The sequence below is a fragment of the Cryptotermes secundus genome, unplaced genomic scaffold (assembly GCF_002891405.2).
Source record: "Cryptotermes secundus unplaced genomic scaffold, Csec_1.0 scaffold1449, whole genome shotgun sequence".
Classification (NCBI taxonomy): Eukaryota; Metazoa; Arthropoda; class Insecta; order Blattodea; family Kalotermitidae; genus Cryptotermes; species Cryptotermes secundus.
The window spans coordinates 1,743-20,190 of record NW_019729918.1 but is presented as its reverse complement, the minus strand read 5'-3'; the positions used below and the strand labels follow the sequence as shown (position 1 = coordinate 20,190).

The following is an 18,448-nucleotide window of genomic DNA, read 5'->3' as shown; positions in this document are numbered from 1 at the left end:
GTCATTAGGAAGGTCCAGGAAAACCAGGTGGGAATGAAATTGATTGGGACACATCAACTGTTGGTCTATGCTGATGTGAATCTACTGGGTTATAATACAGATACCATGAAGAGAAACATAAAATCTTTAATTGACGCAAATAAGGAGGTTGGTTTAGAAGTAAACACAGAGGAAACTAAGTATATATTGCTGTCTCGTCACCAAAATGCAGAGCAAAATCCTAACATAAAGATAGATAACAGGTGTTTTGAAAATGTGGCACAGTTCAAATATTTGGGTATGACGATAACAAACGAAAACATGATTCAGGAGGAAATTAAGAAATTGAACTTAGTTAATGCTTGCTACTCAATCCACAACCTTTTGTCTTCTCGTCTGCTGTCCAAAAACATAAAAGAATATACAAAACTATAATTTTGTCTATGGTTCTGCTGTGACAGCTGTACGAAAATTTGTATCTTGTCTTTGAATTTGAGATCCTACAATATCCACTAATAAGGAGAACCTTTCAATGCTCATTCTGTAAAATACAGTTCTGTATTCTGATTAAATTATTTCGAAACAATATAAACACATGAGTTTAAATTGTAGAGAAAAAACGGGCGGACCCAATGTTTCCTTTCCTCCTGTATTCTCATTTTACGCCGCGTGAACACCACCATATCATTACAATATTATTATCTGACATTGCAGAAGAGAAGTGCACGAAATTGGCGGACAAACACCCACTCGAGATGTGAGAAACTAATCGAACGTAATTTTCCTCAGTGTACGCCTGCTAATTTGGAAACCAGTTTCTTGCTTGAAATCGGCGATATTTCTCGGAAATCGCGGTTGCGTTGCGGTTTCCAGTTCCCTTGGTGTGCGTCTGGCCGTCGAATTTCGGTTGCCGTAAGCGTACTTTACAAGTTGAAAGTACACATTTATATACAAGTTATATATAAAATGGATGCGAATGCAATTGTTCAGTCATTTCATCCGAAATTGCAACCATATATAAGGGAGGTTTTATGTAGTGGGAACGTTGGTATGTATATAATATGGTTTAATGTGTTCGACGTATGACTGTAATAAGGTTCAATATTTAGGTTACATACAATTGTGTTCATCTCGAAATACGTAAAAAACAAAATATATATGGCGTATACAATATTCACAGTAAACACATTTCAGATTCTTGTAGATGGGCGTTTTAATTAAGCACAGAAACAACTGTTTACATTTAGTTGGATGCTTTTCTTTAGCCGAAAGGTTTTTGAAATGTGTTAAAAGTTGTATTGGAGGTTCTCATATAGGTCTAAAGAGTACATCCTGCTGGGTTGTAACCCTGTGTAGTTCGGAAGAAGCCAAACATTTCGGGGAACATAGCGGTCCTGTCTTTATGGCTTGGCGATAGGTAACGCATCGGGCCTTCCACAAATTCCATGGTGTTACAACGCAAAACCGACATTCACCGCTGTAAGAACCTGAAATCCATCGTCAGTAATCTTGAAAGCATAGGGGTGAAAAGTATGAGTAGTGTACCACTGTCACACTAAAACCAACTTAAATGAGTTTCTTACATTTTGCACCTAAAAGTTGTAAGTATACCCAAAATGAGCCTGAATACAGAGACTTGTGTTGATGGAAAAGGCTGATATTTTAGAGGAACATACCATTTCCATCTTCAGGATTGCTGCTGCTGTTGCTCCTGAAGATGTAAGTGCTGTGTTCCTCTGAAATGTCGGGCCTCTTGTGATCTATATAGCATCACAACCCAGAAAACCATACAATTTATATTAAAGTTAATGTAGCAGTTTCTTCTCTTTCTAGGTATATGTGCTGGAAGTTTGAAAATTGATGATGTTCAATCTGGGAGACCTACTATAGAGGAGTCAGATTGTGGTGATCGCTTCAAGTTGATAATTCCATATGCTGGTCAGTCCATTACTTGGGAGGTTGTCTTCAACAGTGTTTTACTGCATTTCCCTCCAGACTTTTGTTTTGATGATGACACATTTCTGTCTGATCCAGAAGTTGGAATAATTGAGGAAAATGTGCCAAGCCTTGCCAATTGGGACTCTCAAGATTCAAAGTCCTTGTTATATGTCATCTGTGAACTACTAGCTCTCTATAGAAAGCATCAAGTAAGTATCCTGTATGAGGTAACCTTTTATAAATTAATGAATAAAAGGTATGGCAACTGGCCCTTGTAGTGTGACCACCTAACAGAAAATTTTAACCTTTAATGGTTGGAAAGAACTACCTTTGCATTCAGTATGTAGTTGGAGCTGGTTGACTGAAAGTATAGCATCCTGTTATAGCATATTATTAAGAGTTATTTAAATTCTTCTCAGAACCAGCTGAATGCAGTGCACACTTTACATCCTGTTTCTTTAAGATCCAGTTTCATACTCTTGTCCCATCTGTGACCAGGTCTCCCAAGTTATCTGTTCCAATTCGGTTTTCCAATTAAAATTCTGTGTGAATTTTTCATCCATCCTTGTGCACTCAGATCCTGTCAAGTTTCCTTTGTGTATGTTATTAAAAAATCTGGTGAGTGCCATATTAACATTTCAAAACAGGTTGGTTTCTTGCACTGTGGGGGTTGTTCTAGTCCCCAAAACCTAACTCCTGGAGTATCCACCCCTTGTTAAGCACAATAGATCACTGTAGGTCATGGTGCAAGGGCTGAGAAGGCCCACCCCTTATACATTCATTCAATCATCCACCTCTTGTTGGTGCTATATATATATATGACTTTTAGAGTATAGAGAGAGAGAGCAAACACATTCCTCCTATATTATCATCATTAATCAACCACCTGTACCTAAATCAGTATGACATACTGTCAAAAGTTATGCATTATAAAATAACTCAATAAAGAAACTTAAGGCTGGTACATATTTTGAATAAAACAAAAAAGAGAAAGAACAAAAGCTCTGTGGTTTTAGTCCGCAAGCAAACTATACTGACTGACTGCCTCTTGTCGATGGAGCTAGACTCTGTGGTCTAGTGGTTCCTGGCTATATGTCCAGAGGTCCAGGTTTGGTTCCTGGCACTACCAGATTTTCTAAGTAGTGGGTCTGGAACGGGGTCCACTCAGCCTCGTGAGGATAATTGAGGAGCTATTTCAAAGAAGCAGTGGCTCTGGTCTAGAAAACCGAAATTAACGGCTGTGGCAATTAGTTGTGCTGACCACGTGACACCCTCTATCCACTAAAGTTGGCATATTTTTAATAACATTTGTTATATTTTCATTAGTGATATGACTTAAATTATATATTTTAATGTTTTTTATACAGGTATCACTGCTCAGTGACTACTCCAGGCTTCAGTTTGAATACTCATCACTTGTTTACCAGACTCCAGTGTGTGAAGATGATGTGGAAGTTCTGATTGGTAGCCGTGGTACAAACATTAAGTCTCGTCTGATGGGTGGTGCAGTGAACTTCTTAATTCGTCTTAAAATTGACTTCTCTGATTTGCCTCCAGTGCCAACAGGAGAAGATTCAGGTGAATGTGCAGCTGTTCTGGTGGTCACATTTCATCCACCTGAAGGTAGTCGAATCATCCCACAACTGTTTCTGTCTCCTCGTGTTGAAAAGGCACTCGGAGGCTCATCTTCATTCCATCTGCCTCCATTTCCATCTGGGAGCTGTTTGATGGATTATGTTCCTGTTGTGGCTGAACAACTGCGGGACAGAGTGTCTGCAATGTGTGTCACCTATGAGAAAAAGAAAGAATATCTTGGGGCATTCTGTTACAGAATGGGGAAAGCCATGTTGGAATTTGATGCAATTTCTTTTTCTCGTGCTTCATTTCTTCTAGAATGTCGTGATTTTTACTTTCTTCTCCATGTGTCACTGCCCATGCATTTCCCAAAAGAGCGACCTGTGTTTGTTTTGCAGTCAGTTTACCATTCTTCATATGGCAAACCGTTCAAATCTAGATACGATGATTATCCATACAGTCCTCGGTGGGACCCAAGTGAAATGGTGGAACGTGCATGTACATGTATCACCAGCTATGTTGAAGTGTTTCAGAGGAATTCAATTCAGAGTTGTCCCATTTAGGTGAAAGGTCAGCATACATTCTTGTACAGTACTGATATCTTTTGAAGATTTTGATGTGAATACTTAAATCATTGCAGTTCCAAAAGTAGTTGTACCTGGTTGCAGAATAACAAAGTTCTGCCATAACAAGAGGTTTTACAACATGGAATTGAGATATGTCTCAACAGAATAAGCAGAAATGAGCACAGGAGTTTAAAGACTTCACAGGATATTATACAAAGTACTATTTAGATCCGTGTTGTATATATGTATCTTTGCAATAAGGTGACCAATTACTTATGCCCCTTTTTGTCATAATAAATTTTTACTGAAGCTTCACAGGCTCACTAAAATATATTCTGTTTATTTGTCAACATGTGACAACCAGGTATGTTACTTTTTATCACTGATCACAGTATTAAATTCTTTTGATTACCGGTGAATATTTAGCCCACTTGTACATCATTATATTGACTGAAATGTTTATAAAAACTTCAGTAAATTTATAAAAATCAAATTTTTAAAGGTTTTATCATAAACCATTTGTGTTATGGTGACGTTATTAATTGGTTATGAACCTCTGTTATCAGCTTTAACTTGTTTCTTTCAGTATAACTTTGGTCTAGTTCCTTGCTCAGAATTAGCAGTCTTGGCTATGTTTGGTATCATGGTACAAATTTGACTTCTCAGCCAGAGAGTATTGATGTTTTCCTTGACACCCAAAATTTTCCAGACAACTCATGTAACACTAATTATGACAGAAAAAACAAAAATATGTGATATTAATAAATATGTAAACAAGTTATTTTTATTAATTACCAGATGCACTGCCAGACATCACAAGTAACAGAAGTTGCACTACCAGAGTTTAAATAAATATTAAGACCAAATTATTGTATTTCTCCAATAAATCTGATTTTGTGACCAGTCAGTCAGTTTAGTGTGATTTAAGAAAGCAGTCTTCTGGGATTTGGCACCGTGTATATGTGGTGTTAACTGACGTTTCGGAGGAACGTATCGCCCCCATCTTCAGGGTTGAAGAAGTATAAGTAAATCTGCAAGCGACAACACCGTGAGACACGGTCAAGCAGACTAAAGAACATACCGTTGAGCAGAGAGGGAAGGGGATGAACTGCAAGTAAACAAGTGAAAGCAGTGGTGTGGGAGGGGTGGGGGAAGGGAGCCGGGACAAGCGTGATTTTGTGTAGGGGAGAGTGTAGCAGGTTAAATGGCTGGGCTTTAACTGTGAGCTGAGGGTGGGGGGTTGTTATGTTGGTTGGTCATGGCCTTGTGGCTTCCTGGATCTGGCGTCATATCCCGGTGGGTGGTTTTTAAGAGAACAGATAAGGGGTTTCCAAGACTTGCTGAGACGAAACCCATCCTCTCTGTTCATATTCCCTGGATGCAGTTCGATCTCAATGGCTTCCCTAATGATGCGATCCATATAGCGCGTCTTGGTGGCGAGGATGGAGGTATTCTGAAGCTGAATGCGGTGTCCCAGTTCGATGCTGTGTTCAGCTACGGCCGACTTGTCCGGATGTTCGAGACGGATGTGCCGCTGATGCTCCTTCAACCTCGTGTCCACGGAGCGGCCTGTCTGCCCAATATAGACTTTCCCGCACTCGCATGGGATACTGTATACGCCCGGTGTCCTTAGGCCCAGGCTGTCTTTAACCGGTTAAAGACTTGTTTACTTGCAGTTCATCCCCTTCCCTCTCTGCTCAACGGTATGTTCTTTAGTCTGCTTGACCGTGTCTCACGGTGTTGTCGCTTGCAGATTTACTTATACTTCTTCAACCCTGAAGATGGGGGCGATACGTTCCTCCGAAACGTCAGTTAACACCACATATACACGGTACCAAATCCCAGAAGACTGCTTTCTTCATAGTCACCGCCGTGAAAGCCTCAAATCTTACATAGTGTGATTTAGTTTACTTTTTCTTTGTTGGCTGTAGTACACAGAAAACTACAAATATTTTGCAAGTCTTCCAGGTGATGTCATGCAGCCACTACAGCACACATTGTATAGTGACTGGCTATGGACTGGACAACCAAGGGGGTTAGAGTTCAACTCCCAGTAGGGTCAAGAATTTTCATTTCTCCATGCCATCCACACCAGCTCTGGGGCCCACCTATCCTCTATCCAATGGGTAATGGTGGCTCTTTCCCTGAGGGTAAAGTCGCCAGGACATGAAGCTGACTATTCACCTCGAACTAGTGCTGAGGTCAAGAAAACTTGGATATATATATCCACTCACCCATACACCTTCATGGCATAGTGCTTAATTAAGTACAGGGACAACTTTACCAGCCAGGTGATCATCATAAGGACACATATTATAGAAGGCCTGAAACACACAATCACTGTACCGTAAAGTTATTCTGTTATATGTTTGGCATATATTGCACATATTTGTGAAAAATGTTGAAAAATATATTTGAGTAAAGGAAAAATCAAGGGCTTTGAAATATAAATTTGTGCTGTATTGTAACTGCTATTTATGTACATACATGTTTGTGGTGGTGGTTTGCTGATTATTCTCAGGTCATTTAGATGGACTCCATTATTTCACATTGTTTCAATTTATTTCTGACAGGCTAAGTGTTCTTTGTAAGATCTGTTTTTGTGTCTTAATACATGTTAAATCAAAGTTTCTAGCATGTTACACAATGTGAAAAACTTTGTGCCATTCATTTTTCTGTACTAGAAACATTTACTTTTGTCTTGTTATGTACCAGACATGTTGGAGATGTGTTGTCCAATCTTTCTTGTCCTCTCCACCCACAAATCTCTGAGAAACTCTTCTGCTTATACAGTGCCACCACAATATAAGGTGTATTATTACTCTGCAGTCTTAGACATGCATCAGGTGTGATCAGGAAGAATTCTATCTTCTGGAATATAACATCATGTAGTCCAGTGTAAGCCAACATTCTGGAGATACGTGTTCCTTTGCTTGCTGTCTGCTTGGTTTACTCTTCTCCCCTATGGAAGGAGATGACATGTTCCTCTGAAACGTTGGTTGGCTTTCAACGGACTACGCAGCGTAACCAGAAAAGGGTTTGCTTGCTACCTGCTTCACACCAGTTTCTTGCTTAGCTTATTCCTCAACCCTGAAGATGGATGTGGAATACCCCTCAAAATGTGAGTTGACTTTCAATGAACACCAAAGCATTATATCTCAGAAGAAAGAACCCTTCATAACCATTGCTATGAGAACCTAAACTCTTACCATTATGGTGATTTTAGTTATGAGCTAAAAAATGTTCTAAAGATGTTTTCAAAATATTACTCTGTATTAAAGTGGTTTGGAATGCCAGAGCCGCATGTCTTTGCATGGGCTGTACTGCTTACTGATAGCTGTCCATGTTTGTGTGTGGTAACTTTCCAGGAGCTGTGTACTACACACACACACACACACACACACACACACTAGTGTCCACAGTCATATGTCTTCACTGCAGCTGCTTGGTAGCATCTTCCAATGAGAGACGTTCCCATTCCTCTGGGTTCTGAACCTGTTCCTGGACTCAGCTATCAGTTTTTAATAACAATTGCTCACAATGACTGAACTGCCACAGTTCTCTAACTAACTGCAACAGCTGCTTACAACATATCAGGATGAAGCATGTAGAAACACTGCTTCCCACAGTTATGCCATTGTTGTGCTTGTGTCTGTATGGGTGGCCATGTGATTGCTATTGAACCAATGTCTAGCAACAGCCATTGTTTGCAGACCTATTCCCTAACAACAGCTGTCTTTGCTGGCTTCATAATTTTGTCTTGAGCAAATACACCACACTTCTCCCTCCTTAAGGCTGCTCATCCCCAAGTAGCATACAGGCAAATTGCAATTTCATCTTTTCCAAGGGCTGTGCTTGTGATGTCTGTGATCAGCCTTACCTTCCTTCCCTGTAGCTCAGTTCTCATGGTGATTACTCCCTAACTGCTTCTGCTGCTCCCTCCTTGAGGCAGCTCATTCCCAGTAGCCTACTTGCATACCACCATTTCTTCTTTTCCAAAGGCTATGCTCTTGACTTCTCTTCTTTCTTTTTGAAGGGGGCCAACCCCTCCACAATGTCCAGTCACTCACTTTCCACAACCTGATGGAAATCTTGACTGCTCACTCCACAACTTCCAACTCGAGAGTTTGTCCCAGGGCCTCTTACAATGTGTTCATGCTTCCCAGATGTAGCTCCCATCTCTTGCTTAATTCTCTGATGCCGCTGCTGGTTGTCTTGCCAGGTCCCCTAAAAAAACATTCCTTGCGCAGTGCACAATTGGCACTGCAGTTCAACCGTCCTCAGGCAGCGGCCAACTTCTGTCAAGACCCACCATCATCCTGGGTCTAATTCTTCGGCTGTCTACAGTGCCTTATAGCCAGACACTGGTCCTGATACCAATCTCCAGTGCTGCAGTAGTCTTCACTTTCAAGATTTCTAGACATGATTCCATCTTCACTTCTACTTTTCCCTGATTCATCTCAGTCTATTCTAGGCAGTCCTCTGTTGTCTATAGTCTGATATCCATCAAGGTTTCCATCCTTTCTTGACTGGCTTTCATTGTGGCCATCCATTCCACAAGGTTACTTTCTATCTTAGCATGGTGGGCATCCGTCTAAGAGACCGAGTACCTTGAATGACCTCAAACTTCTCATTACTTGCCTCTGTCTTGGCTTCCATCCTTTCTTGATTGGTTCTTATTTCAGCCTTTGCTTCCCTCATATTGGTGTCTGCCTTGACTTTGATCTTGGCTTCCATTCTGGCCAGCATTTCTTGGTTGGTTCTTATTTCGGTCAGCAGAAGTGTCATCATTTGTTCCATTTCCGTGATATGATGCTGTAAGTACACAGTGCAATCTTCAATCCCATAATTCAATTCAATCTATCAATCAACCCAATCCCACTCCTGACACCAGATGTCACATGTATACAGTGTGACTATAGACAGGTTCTGGTATGATGACAGGATTTATTGCCCATTTTGGTGCAGTGCACGACTACACTTTACAGTTCATTATTACACACACTAGTGTCTGTAGTTATGTCTTCACTGCTGTTGCTTGGCAGCAGCTTCCGAATGCCAATGTTCCCCTTACTCTGGATTCCTGAACTGTCCCCAGCCCTCAGCTACCAGTTTCTAAGAGGAATCGCTCACAACGACTGAACTACAGCAGTTCTCTAACTGGTTCTGCTTGTAACATTTCATTACAGGCCACATAGAAAACGTCACTTCCCACAGATATTCCACTGTTTTGTTCGTCTGTTGGGGTGACCATGCGATCGCTACTGAACCAATGCATGGCAAAGGCCGTTGTTTGCAGAGTTGTTCCCTAGCAACTGCTGTCTCTGCTGGTGTCACAGTTCTGGCTTAAGCAAAGATGCCACAACTTTTGCAAATAATGCATTTAACTTTAGAAATACACTGTGACCTGGTATAGGGAACATTAATCACGCTTTCCATGAAAAGTACATATTGATAAAAATATTATCAAGGAGCATTTTTATCTTAGTGTTCATCAAGGAATAGCATAGGGGAATTCATAGGCATGAATATTCATACCGTATTGCCACACTGCATTCACATTGTAATTGCCTCAATATAATACATGGAATAATATTCTGAAGAGCAGTATTTGCATATTTTATGCACCACAACTTTCAGATACAACATTTTGAGTGAAAAAGGCCCATAAATGATGATGGTAAATGCAATAGTTATTTGCAATCAATTTTAATAACATCTAATATACATCTAGGTCTCCCAAGGTCTCTTCAGCATATAAAAACGCTCATAAAGCAAACATCCACTGTTATGAAACACTGTGACTCAATGGCAACTGCAGTGCAACCCCCATTCAGTGTTCCTTACTTTCAGATTCTCCCTCCTGAAATGTCCAATTTCGGTGAACCCATCTCACTGTTAAATTTCCTACATTTAAGAGTTTCCTCACTTTAGTGTTCAAATTAAATGCTTCCCAGGGAAACCTTAAATAAGGATTCCCCTCCCCTACCATGTTCACATTCTTACTGGCCAACTACTCTCTCACACCAACTTCCTACTCCTCTGCCATCTTGAGACACACTCATAATTGCAGCAGCTCTTTATATTGCCTTGGCACAGATCATACAGAAAAGACCTGTCCCAACAGTTCTTCTGTTGCTGCATCACATAGCTATCACACGAAACGTATAGAGAACACCGCTTTCCAGTCACTCCATTATTGTATGTTATGAACCTACTGCGGTCATTCCCTAGCAATGGCCGTTGTTTACAGAGCCATTACCCAGCAACGGCTGTTGTATGCTCATGGTCGTCGCCTAGCAAACAGGTCTATATGCCACTATATTCACGTTCTTACTTTCAAGACACTGGTAGCGTTCTGCATCGAAAAGGAGCAAGAAGATCGTGTTCGAATCCAGGAAGCATTTTCTCATAGTCCACAAATATCAACTAGACAAGCGTCTTTGCAATCAGGTGTACACAGATGACTGTTTGGAGAGTTGTTCATAACTACTTTCACCTCCATGCCTAAAAAGTGCAGATTGTGCAGGCTGAGCCAGATGATAAACCCCAACAATAATTTCGAATCACCCTGTATTTATACTGCACAGTACGCTCATATTTTGATATTTCTTCTGCCTCTGAGTGACCTCGTCCTATATATACTTCTCACATTCCATGTACCAGATCTCATGTCCATTTTCTTTTGGTGCGGTCATCTCTCCAAGGAATTCGTCCATCTCTGTCCCTTCTTCCAAACTTTTATAACAAGCTGTAAATGTGTAGGTCTGAAAACCATTAGAGAAGTATCTTAGAAACTTTCTTCAGTTTCTCTTTCGTTATTACCTTTCCAGTTAAAGAGGGGTTGTAACAGGGACTGGCCAAAATAGTAGACAGTTTTTTTTCAGTACTATTCTACTGATTTTTATTTACAAACAATCTATAAATATACAAATAACAATTTATAAACTTCTGACTTTAGAACATATAAGTATCTGTTTAAGAAACTGACTTTATAATCATACAAATACCTGTTTATAATTATGAAATAATATCATAGTGTAGTCCTATTTATATAAAAAATAAATTTAGATTATAATTTAACAAATTCCTCTATCATGAATTCCGAAACTGTAAATTTTTCACATGAGAATTTTGTCACACTTCATTATCTAGAAACAGAAGGTCATCTAAAGTTGGCATGCTAATCCAAAAATTACTGCTTTGGTCCAAATAATTCAAGATCTCTTCAGGTTCCCAAGTATATTCAAAATCACTGTCAAATTGTACGTTTGGCTCCTCAAGTATACATCTGAAAATGAAAGAAGCCTCGTCAATTTCTTCTGCAGCAAAACCATCAAGCAGCATGGTCTCGACTTCTTGAGCAGCAGGCATCCATCTTCTTTTTCCACTGCACGTCTTCATGGTGGTAAATGCAGAAAAATGGGGCCTCTTATTTGCCCTCCTGCCTGATGGTGATGCTGCTTCTGGGGCCAGCTGTGGAGTTGCAGTCAGACGGCTGTGTAGATTTCCCAGTCCTGGATTAATCATCTGTTTGCAGCCATCTGTCCCAAATATGTCGAGGACCTGCAATCACATACAGTACAATCAGAAATATGTACATTACCTATTTGCACGAGGCCTGAACTATTTCTACATCTAAAACTCAAAAGTTATAACAAGTTGCTTGACTCGATGGATGCCATGGAGACTACAGCGACAATGTCACGAAAACAAGAAGCTGAGATTTTTGTTTGTATATGTACTGTTATCGCAAGTAATACAATAAAATACAACTTTCTAGCCTGGAGACCAAAATTCTACCGTGTCATGAAATGTCCCTTCGAAAGGCTTTTCTGGTTTNCTCAGAACAAAAAAGCCCAGGGGGGGGGGGGAATGGCACTGGAGTCCAGGAGGCCTGGTTATAATTTCCAGTTTTCCAGCTGGGAGAGAGACCTAGTTGCACTGAATCAATTTTAGTGGGAATGGCATTCCCAAGAAATTACAACATTCAGACATTTACAGTAAAGAAAATTAGGTCCATCAATTTTAAAGCTGTTATACTGGGATTTCACTTCACATTTCATTTATTTTGAGAGTTATATTGCACACAGACACCAGAAAGCCATGTCATGTCAGTTTCTTATGGGCTTAACATGTCTACAACAGCCCCTATCTAGACAAGTACTATCTTCAGGGATGTAATGGGGGGCACTCCAGCAGGAAGTCCACCAACATTTTGGAGGGTAAATAGTGCCTCCATCATCTAGGTTTGAGAGTAAGCCAAGCAAGAATCCAGAATGAATCAGGCAGCATCAGCTTGCAGTCTGAGTCTTATTACTTTCCTTCTTGACTTACTCTTCGACCATGCAGATAGAGGTAGTGCGTTCCTCTGACATGTCGGTGGCCTTCTTCATTACATCCCAGAATACAGAGATCTTCGTAGTTATCACTGTGAGAACGTTAAAACCAACGGACACTAAATCACGATTTCAAGTTTTTCACAGGAGTTGATATCTTTAAAAATTATTACTATTACAAAACAAGTTTCAGCAAATAAATATGTACAAAAATATACAAATGCATATTTAAAATTTGGATGTTGGGTATCGTCAGCTCTGCTTGCTACCTCTCATGATCAAATAGTGAAGGATTGGTTATTTCCCATATTTATATATTAAACATGACATGACAAGCCTTCCTTTCAGGTGCTTTAGAAAACAGAGGCAAAGAAAGATAGGCCACTTTCTTATGGCTACTAAAATACTTTACCTCCGATATGTAAATGTTCTTTTCTGTCTCAGGTGATGAATCCCACGCAGCCAACAGTACTAAATCCAGCTGCCGTTCCGAGATGTTGGGGAATATGCAGCGGTAGGGGGTGCGGTTCTGTCTACAGAAAACCGATGTAGCTGCTGCTAGCACCTCTGCATGGCTGACATTTCGTGGGCAGGCTGCAAGTCCCTGCACAACATACCCAGTTTTCAAAATAATGAAATTAATTGCGCCTAGGAGTATGGTCAAACATAGATTACTATACAGAAACAACTCCTATTTAATAAACAGATATTACAAAGGAGAGATTTATTCCCAGCACGTAATGAGATCAGCTTTCACAACAACTGTGATTCACATGAAGACACAATCATAATACAAAGATATCTCACGTAAATGTTCATTTATTTCAAATTCAAGCAGATCCAGATACAGGTTGAAAAGTATGTTCACAAACCACTGGATATAGAATGAGTCACATATCAGAACAATTGTGTTCCAGTTTTTTTGAAAACCATATTGATTAGGATTTAGAATAACATATTTTTTAAGATGATTCTTCTTTCAAGTGAGGCTTTATATATAAAGGGAATGCGCACAATGTGCATACAGTAACTGTTTTTATTCGCAACTGTAGTCGGTTATTGATGTGGTTAAGTTTTTGCGTATGGTAATGTGGTATCTACTGCACTTTTTTTCCAGTGCTTACACACACACACACACACACACGTCATTTGCTTCGTGGAAACGTTCGTTCTTGCATATCTTGTGGTGGAATCCGTGTGTTGCCAACCTAGTAACTGTGTGTCGTAATTTTCTGTTGGGTCCTGTCCAGGTTCTGTCAGTCATTGCATCAGTGCTGTAGAACTCTTCCCATATTTCCTCTTTTTTGTTTTCTTTCTTTGATAACTTCCTCTGAGATTTTGTGCTTGGCAGTTGATATCTGAGTTCTTCTAGTAGGAAATTTTCCTTGCAGAGTTCGTATGTTAGTCTGGATTGTGTGTTCTTAGGAAGCCCTAGCGCTAGTTTAAGGTATCTTGCCTTCGAGGCTTTATTACTGAGTATTTTAGTCTCTCAGGAAATGAACCAGATTGTATTATTTTGTTAGATTATTCGTAACATGTGGATTTATCATACAAGACTTGCTGAGAATTTAATTTTCATGAAAATGGGATGAAATAGACTTACCTTAATAAACCCTTTAATTACCTTATCTATTAAATGACAAGCAGGATTACTTGACTGATTTAGATCAAGCACAGAATCAGATTTATAGGATTTGATTTTATCTTCTCTATTATTATTTTTAAAATTATTAATTATGACACTTCTGGCCCTAGTTCTTTAATGACAACATTTGCATCATTTAATTGGTTGACCATAAAACATCATTATATCCCGTTACAGGTGTTTCTTTTAGATCTTTTGAATACTCTCACATTACTTAACATTATGTACTTCTGTTGACCATACAGCAGCAGGGATCTCACTTTCCATCAAAGAAATGGGATACTTATTGTCCTTAGTCCATGGTAGTGTAATAATATTATTATCCTGTCTATTCAGCTGTTCATTTATATACTGTCCAATAATTCTTGCCAGTTTTTCTTTCTCTTTAGAATTCAAGTGCATCCCATAATGGGTAAAATTTTCTTTATCCAGTGAGAGGTCAAGCAATTTTACGTGTGACATAGTATTAATCAGTTTTCCTAATTTTCTGTTAAGAGTCTCAATTTCACTGTTAATACAAGAAGACTTTTCCTGATCGTGTGTATGCAGAGCAGGAACAAGTATAATATTAGTATATTGGTGCTATAATGCAAAATTAGTGATGAGTTTTAAACCTTTGGAGGATTCATTTTTATTAATATCGTTTCATCCAACCCAGATGACACAGTCCTTACAATTCAATCCACTAATATCCACGATGGCGGCTTGAGTTATGTTCAGGAGTCCTGCACCAGGCAACACATTGTCCATAACCTCAAAAGATTCGCCGTACTCGTGTAACAAATTTGCAGCACAACCTCTTGTATGGCTATCACCAATTATTAAAATTTTATTTGTTGCAGATCGAGCCATTGTCTGTAATAGCTTAACCTTTGGTTTTCGAATGATGTTACGAAAACAAGGTGCCAAGTTTTCCTCTTTTAGGTACTCTAAAATTGCACAACAATTTACTACCTTTTTTATCTTATATTGTTGATGTGAAACGGTGTCAAATTTTTAATGTCTTTTATACTGAGAAACAATTTTCCAGTTTGATGAATGAGATGCATCACTACTTGCATTTGTCACTGAATTTATCTGTTTAACAAGTGTATAATCAATATTGTCTACATTATGGGATAATTGTACTTGATCTTCTTCTAAAATTTTCACTATTTCAACCACCGATTTCAATTCACTAACAACCTTCTGCAATTCGTCTTTTAATTTTAGACAGAACAAGCATGGTGACTTAACATTTTCCTTAAAAATTTTCCATATTTCTTACAGGGTACTTGCACTCAACACTACCAGCGGCAGCCATGTTTAATTATAAAACTCACTTCTCCACGAGAGAATTCATTTCATTTACTAACCTACCATAAATCCTGTCCAGAGTACATTCTCATGCGGATGTGGAGATTGTCCTAGTTATTTTACAGGTATTTTTGCATATCATACTAAGCATCTATAACCTGGCCTTATTATAGGGCTAGACGCGGTTCCAAGTTAATGTTCCACAACAAAGTACTTTTTCGTTGCAAATTAGAGATTTGTTTAACCATGGAGGTTGTGCATTTCTGCGTATGCACTGAGCATGTGAACAACAAGAATAAGCTTCATAAATCATTTTGATTTAATGTGATCTGGATTCCTAAATATTTTATTTATATATCTGCTACCATCAAAAATATACGGTTCTCACAAACACTTCCTGTTGACCATGAATTTGTTGTTGCGACCGACGCGACGGCTATAAAGTACGGTTTGTTTGCTGCCAACATTATTCTACGAGTACTATACTTTTTATATGTTTTGGTGGTCTGGCATATACCACGTTAAGTTCCCACCTTTGACTTATTATCCTATAGACTGATGTACATATCGTTATTTAATTTATCAGAAAGGCATTACGTTTACTTTTCTCTACCATGAAGGTCTATGACTATGTCTTTAGGTTATTTCAAATGCGAAAAATAGTAGATAAAAATTTTGAAAGTACTACGCTCCTAAAACATAAGTTAATTTCATCAAAGAATATAATTTATTTACAAACAACTACATACCTGATTCTTCAGCATGTTGCTTGTTTCGATAGAAACCCACTTCACGGGAATCTGATTATAGTAGGAAATGGTGCGTAAAACTAACTTCCCAGAGTCACAGTAAACGTCCGAATGTGGGTAACGTCTTTTGACCCTGAAACATGTAGTCGCGAACACAAAGGTCGTCTTCTATTGGATCCTGAGAGAGGACCAATGGGACCATGACAATTTAAATTCTGAGTAAACAATCGCGTAGTTGTATATTGTTCCCGTGATTTGTCATGTAGCTGAAAAGATCCGACCTATCAGGGTTAAGTAATTAGTCTGTTTACTTTTATCGAACACAGGGCACCAAAACGGTAACCTTATAAGAAAATTGCTTCGGTGTACCATGTCAGATCCCTGAAGAAATGAAATTGAAAGTCATGTTATTTAGGATTGAAATAGCTTACCCACGCACTCTAAATAATTATTTTCATAACGCTTACAGTAATTAACTTAATGAATATCTACAGCTCTTATTCATATCGAGTGTATGCTTTTTATTGCCAAATGTGTACGAATACAGGCTTCACCTATTTATAGGCCGGGATAGTTCAATCGGTATATCGACTGGCTACGGAGTGTTGGATGATCTTTCAAATTAATAGAGGAAGTACTAAAAGCAATGAATAATAGATAGTTTGTTGGAGGAATATTTTGCGACTTACACAAAGCCTTTGATTGTATCAATCATGATATACTTATCAAAAAATTGGAGTTTTATGGAATAACTGGCAAGTTTGGTGCCTTAATTAAATCTTACCTGAATGGCCCTAACAGTTCTATTAATAGCTCGTCTAGTTGGGCAGAAGTAAAATTTGGCGTACCCCAAGGTTCAGTTCTTGGGCCACTTATTTTCCTCTTGTATATAAATGACATAACTAAGGTTTCAATTAATGGAACAAACATATTCTTATATGCAGATGATACAAGTATAATAGTGACTGATCCAGAATATGCCGACTACAAATCAACCATGACCAGAATATTTTGCAATATTAATACATGGTTCAGAACCAATCTGTTAAAATTAAATATTCATAAAACCCACCTCTCCAGTTCACTTTAATGAACTATGAGGATCATAATATGAATAACAATATTGATCAAAATTTACCGACTAACTTAGAGTGTATCAAATTTTTAGGCCTAAATATTGATAATAGGCTGTGTTGGAAGAATCATATTGATTACCTTGTTACTAAAGTGAGTTTGTCTTGCTTTATCATGAGAACAGTTAAGCCTATGATATCATTAAATAGCTTAAGAATGATTTATTTTGCTTATATACATTCTGTGATGACATATGGAATTATCTTCTGGGGCAGTTCTTCATACATGACAAGACTTTTTATGATCCAAAAGAAAATTATAAGGATTATGATGGGATTAAAGAAAAGAGATTCATGTAGAGACTCTTTCAAGGAAATGAAAATTCTGCCTTTGTGTTCGCAATACATATATTCCTTAATGCAACACACTATAAATAACATGCATTTGTTTACAAGAAATACGGAGGTTCATAATATTGGTACCAGACAGAATGTTAACCTATTTCCCCCGAGTACTTCTCTTACTAAAGTTCAAAAGGGTGCATATAATTCTGGTATAAAAATCTTCAATCATCTGCCTAAAGAGCTGAAACAATTATCTAATAACCAGAAATCCTTTGAATGTGCCCTAAAAAGATTTTTACATGCTAACTCTTTTTATGCATTAAATGAGTATTTTAATTACAAATGTACATAAATTTGAATGCTTAACGTCACATTTTAATATAGTTAATATGGGAGAGGTGATGGGTTGTATTGTGGTTACTAGTGACATGTCTGTTAATCAGGATATTATCTTTTTGCCTCATATTGTTGTATGTGTTAGACAGTTAATGTGGGTGATCTTGGTTGTGTGGTTTGTATTACTTTATGTATGTGTTTGATGACTATTTCCGCATCTTGGGTCTGTTCCCTGTATAGATGTTTATGGAAATTGGAGGATGTGTATGTATGTAAATGACGAGTCCTGTATCAATGTTTTTTTGATTTATGGGAAAATGAAATAAAGAAAGTATTTAATTATTTGGGTAATCTGAGTGAAATTGTATTAATTCTAAGTTTTATAGTAATGCACTTTTTAAATTATGTTTAGTAATTACAATTGCAATAAGCTTCTTGTTTTTTTTTTCTATTGCCTATGTTACTTGACTAGTGTGTGTATTATTATTATTGTTATTATTTTAGTTGTGTGACTTATGTAATTTATCACATGTATACATCTATTATCAAAGGGACTATTTCCACATCTTAGGTTTTTTTCCTGTACAGATATATGGAAAATAAAGGA

At 38.2% G+C, this 18,448-nt stretch overlaps 2 protein-coding genes across 7 annotated transcripts; one reads left to right on the top strand and one right to left on the bottom strand.

Annotated features, from left to right (window-relative positions):
- The first annotated feature begins 850 nt into the window (after positions 1 to 850).
- On the top strand, positions 851 to 4,954 carry LOC111865873 (BRISC and BRCA1-A complex member 2). 3 transcript variants are annotated; one of them, XM_023854291.2, is made up of 4 exons: positions 851 to 1,027; positions 1,813 to 1,917; positions 2,014 to 2,126; positions 3,285 to 4,954. In XM_023854291.2, the coding sequence occupies exons 1-4, from the start codon at positions 946 to 948 to the stop codon at positions 4,053 to 4,055; spliced, it is 1,071 nt and encodes a 356-aa protein (XP_023710059.1). In that variant the 5' UTR covers positions 851 to 945; the 3' UTR covers positions 4,056 to 4,954. The 3 variants fall into 3 exon arrangements, with proteins under 3 accessions (XP_023710059.1, XP_023710057.1, XP_023710058.1); XM_023854289.2 differs by having other exon boundaries at positions 1,813 to 2,126; XM_023854290.2 differs by lacking the exon at positions 851 to 1,027 and adding an exon at positions 1,068 to 1,580 and having other exon boundaries at positions 1,813 to 2,126.
- Positions 4,955 to 7,707: 2,753 nt separating this feature from the next.
- On the bottom strand, positions 7,708 to 18,173 carry LOC111865872. Of its 4 annotated transcripts, none has more exons than XR_004513164.1 (3): positions 14,717 to 15,377; positions 12,810 to 13,001; positions 7,708 to 11,624 (listed from the first exon to the last, which is right to left on the bottom strand). XR_004513164.1 is itself a non-coding variant. In XM_023854288.2 (3 exons), the coding sequence occupies exons 1-3, from the start codon at positions 16,100 to 16,102 to the stop codon at positions 11,196 to 11,198; spliced, it is 636 nt and encodes a 211-aa protein (XP_023710056.1). In that variant the 5' UTR covers positions 16,103 to 18,173; the 3' UTR covers positions 7,708 to 11,195. The 4 variants fall into 4 exon arrangements, 2 of the variants coding, with proteins under 2 accessions (XP_023710056.1, XP_033607911.1); XR_004513165.1 differs by having other exon boundaries at positions 14,997 to 15,377; XM_023854288.2 differs by lacking the exon at positions 14,717 to 15,377 and adding an exon at positions 16,088 to 18,173.
- Positions 18,174 to 18,448: the final 275 nt, after the last annotated feature.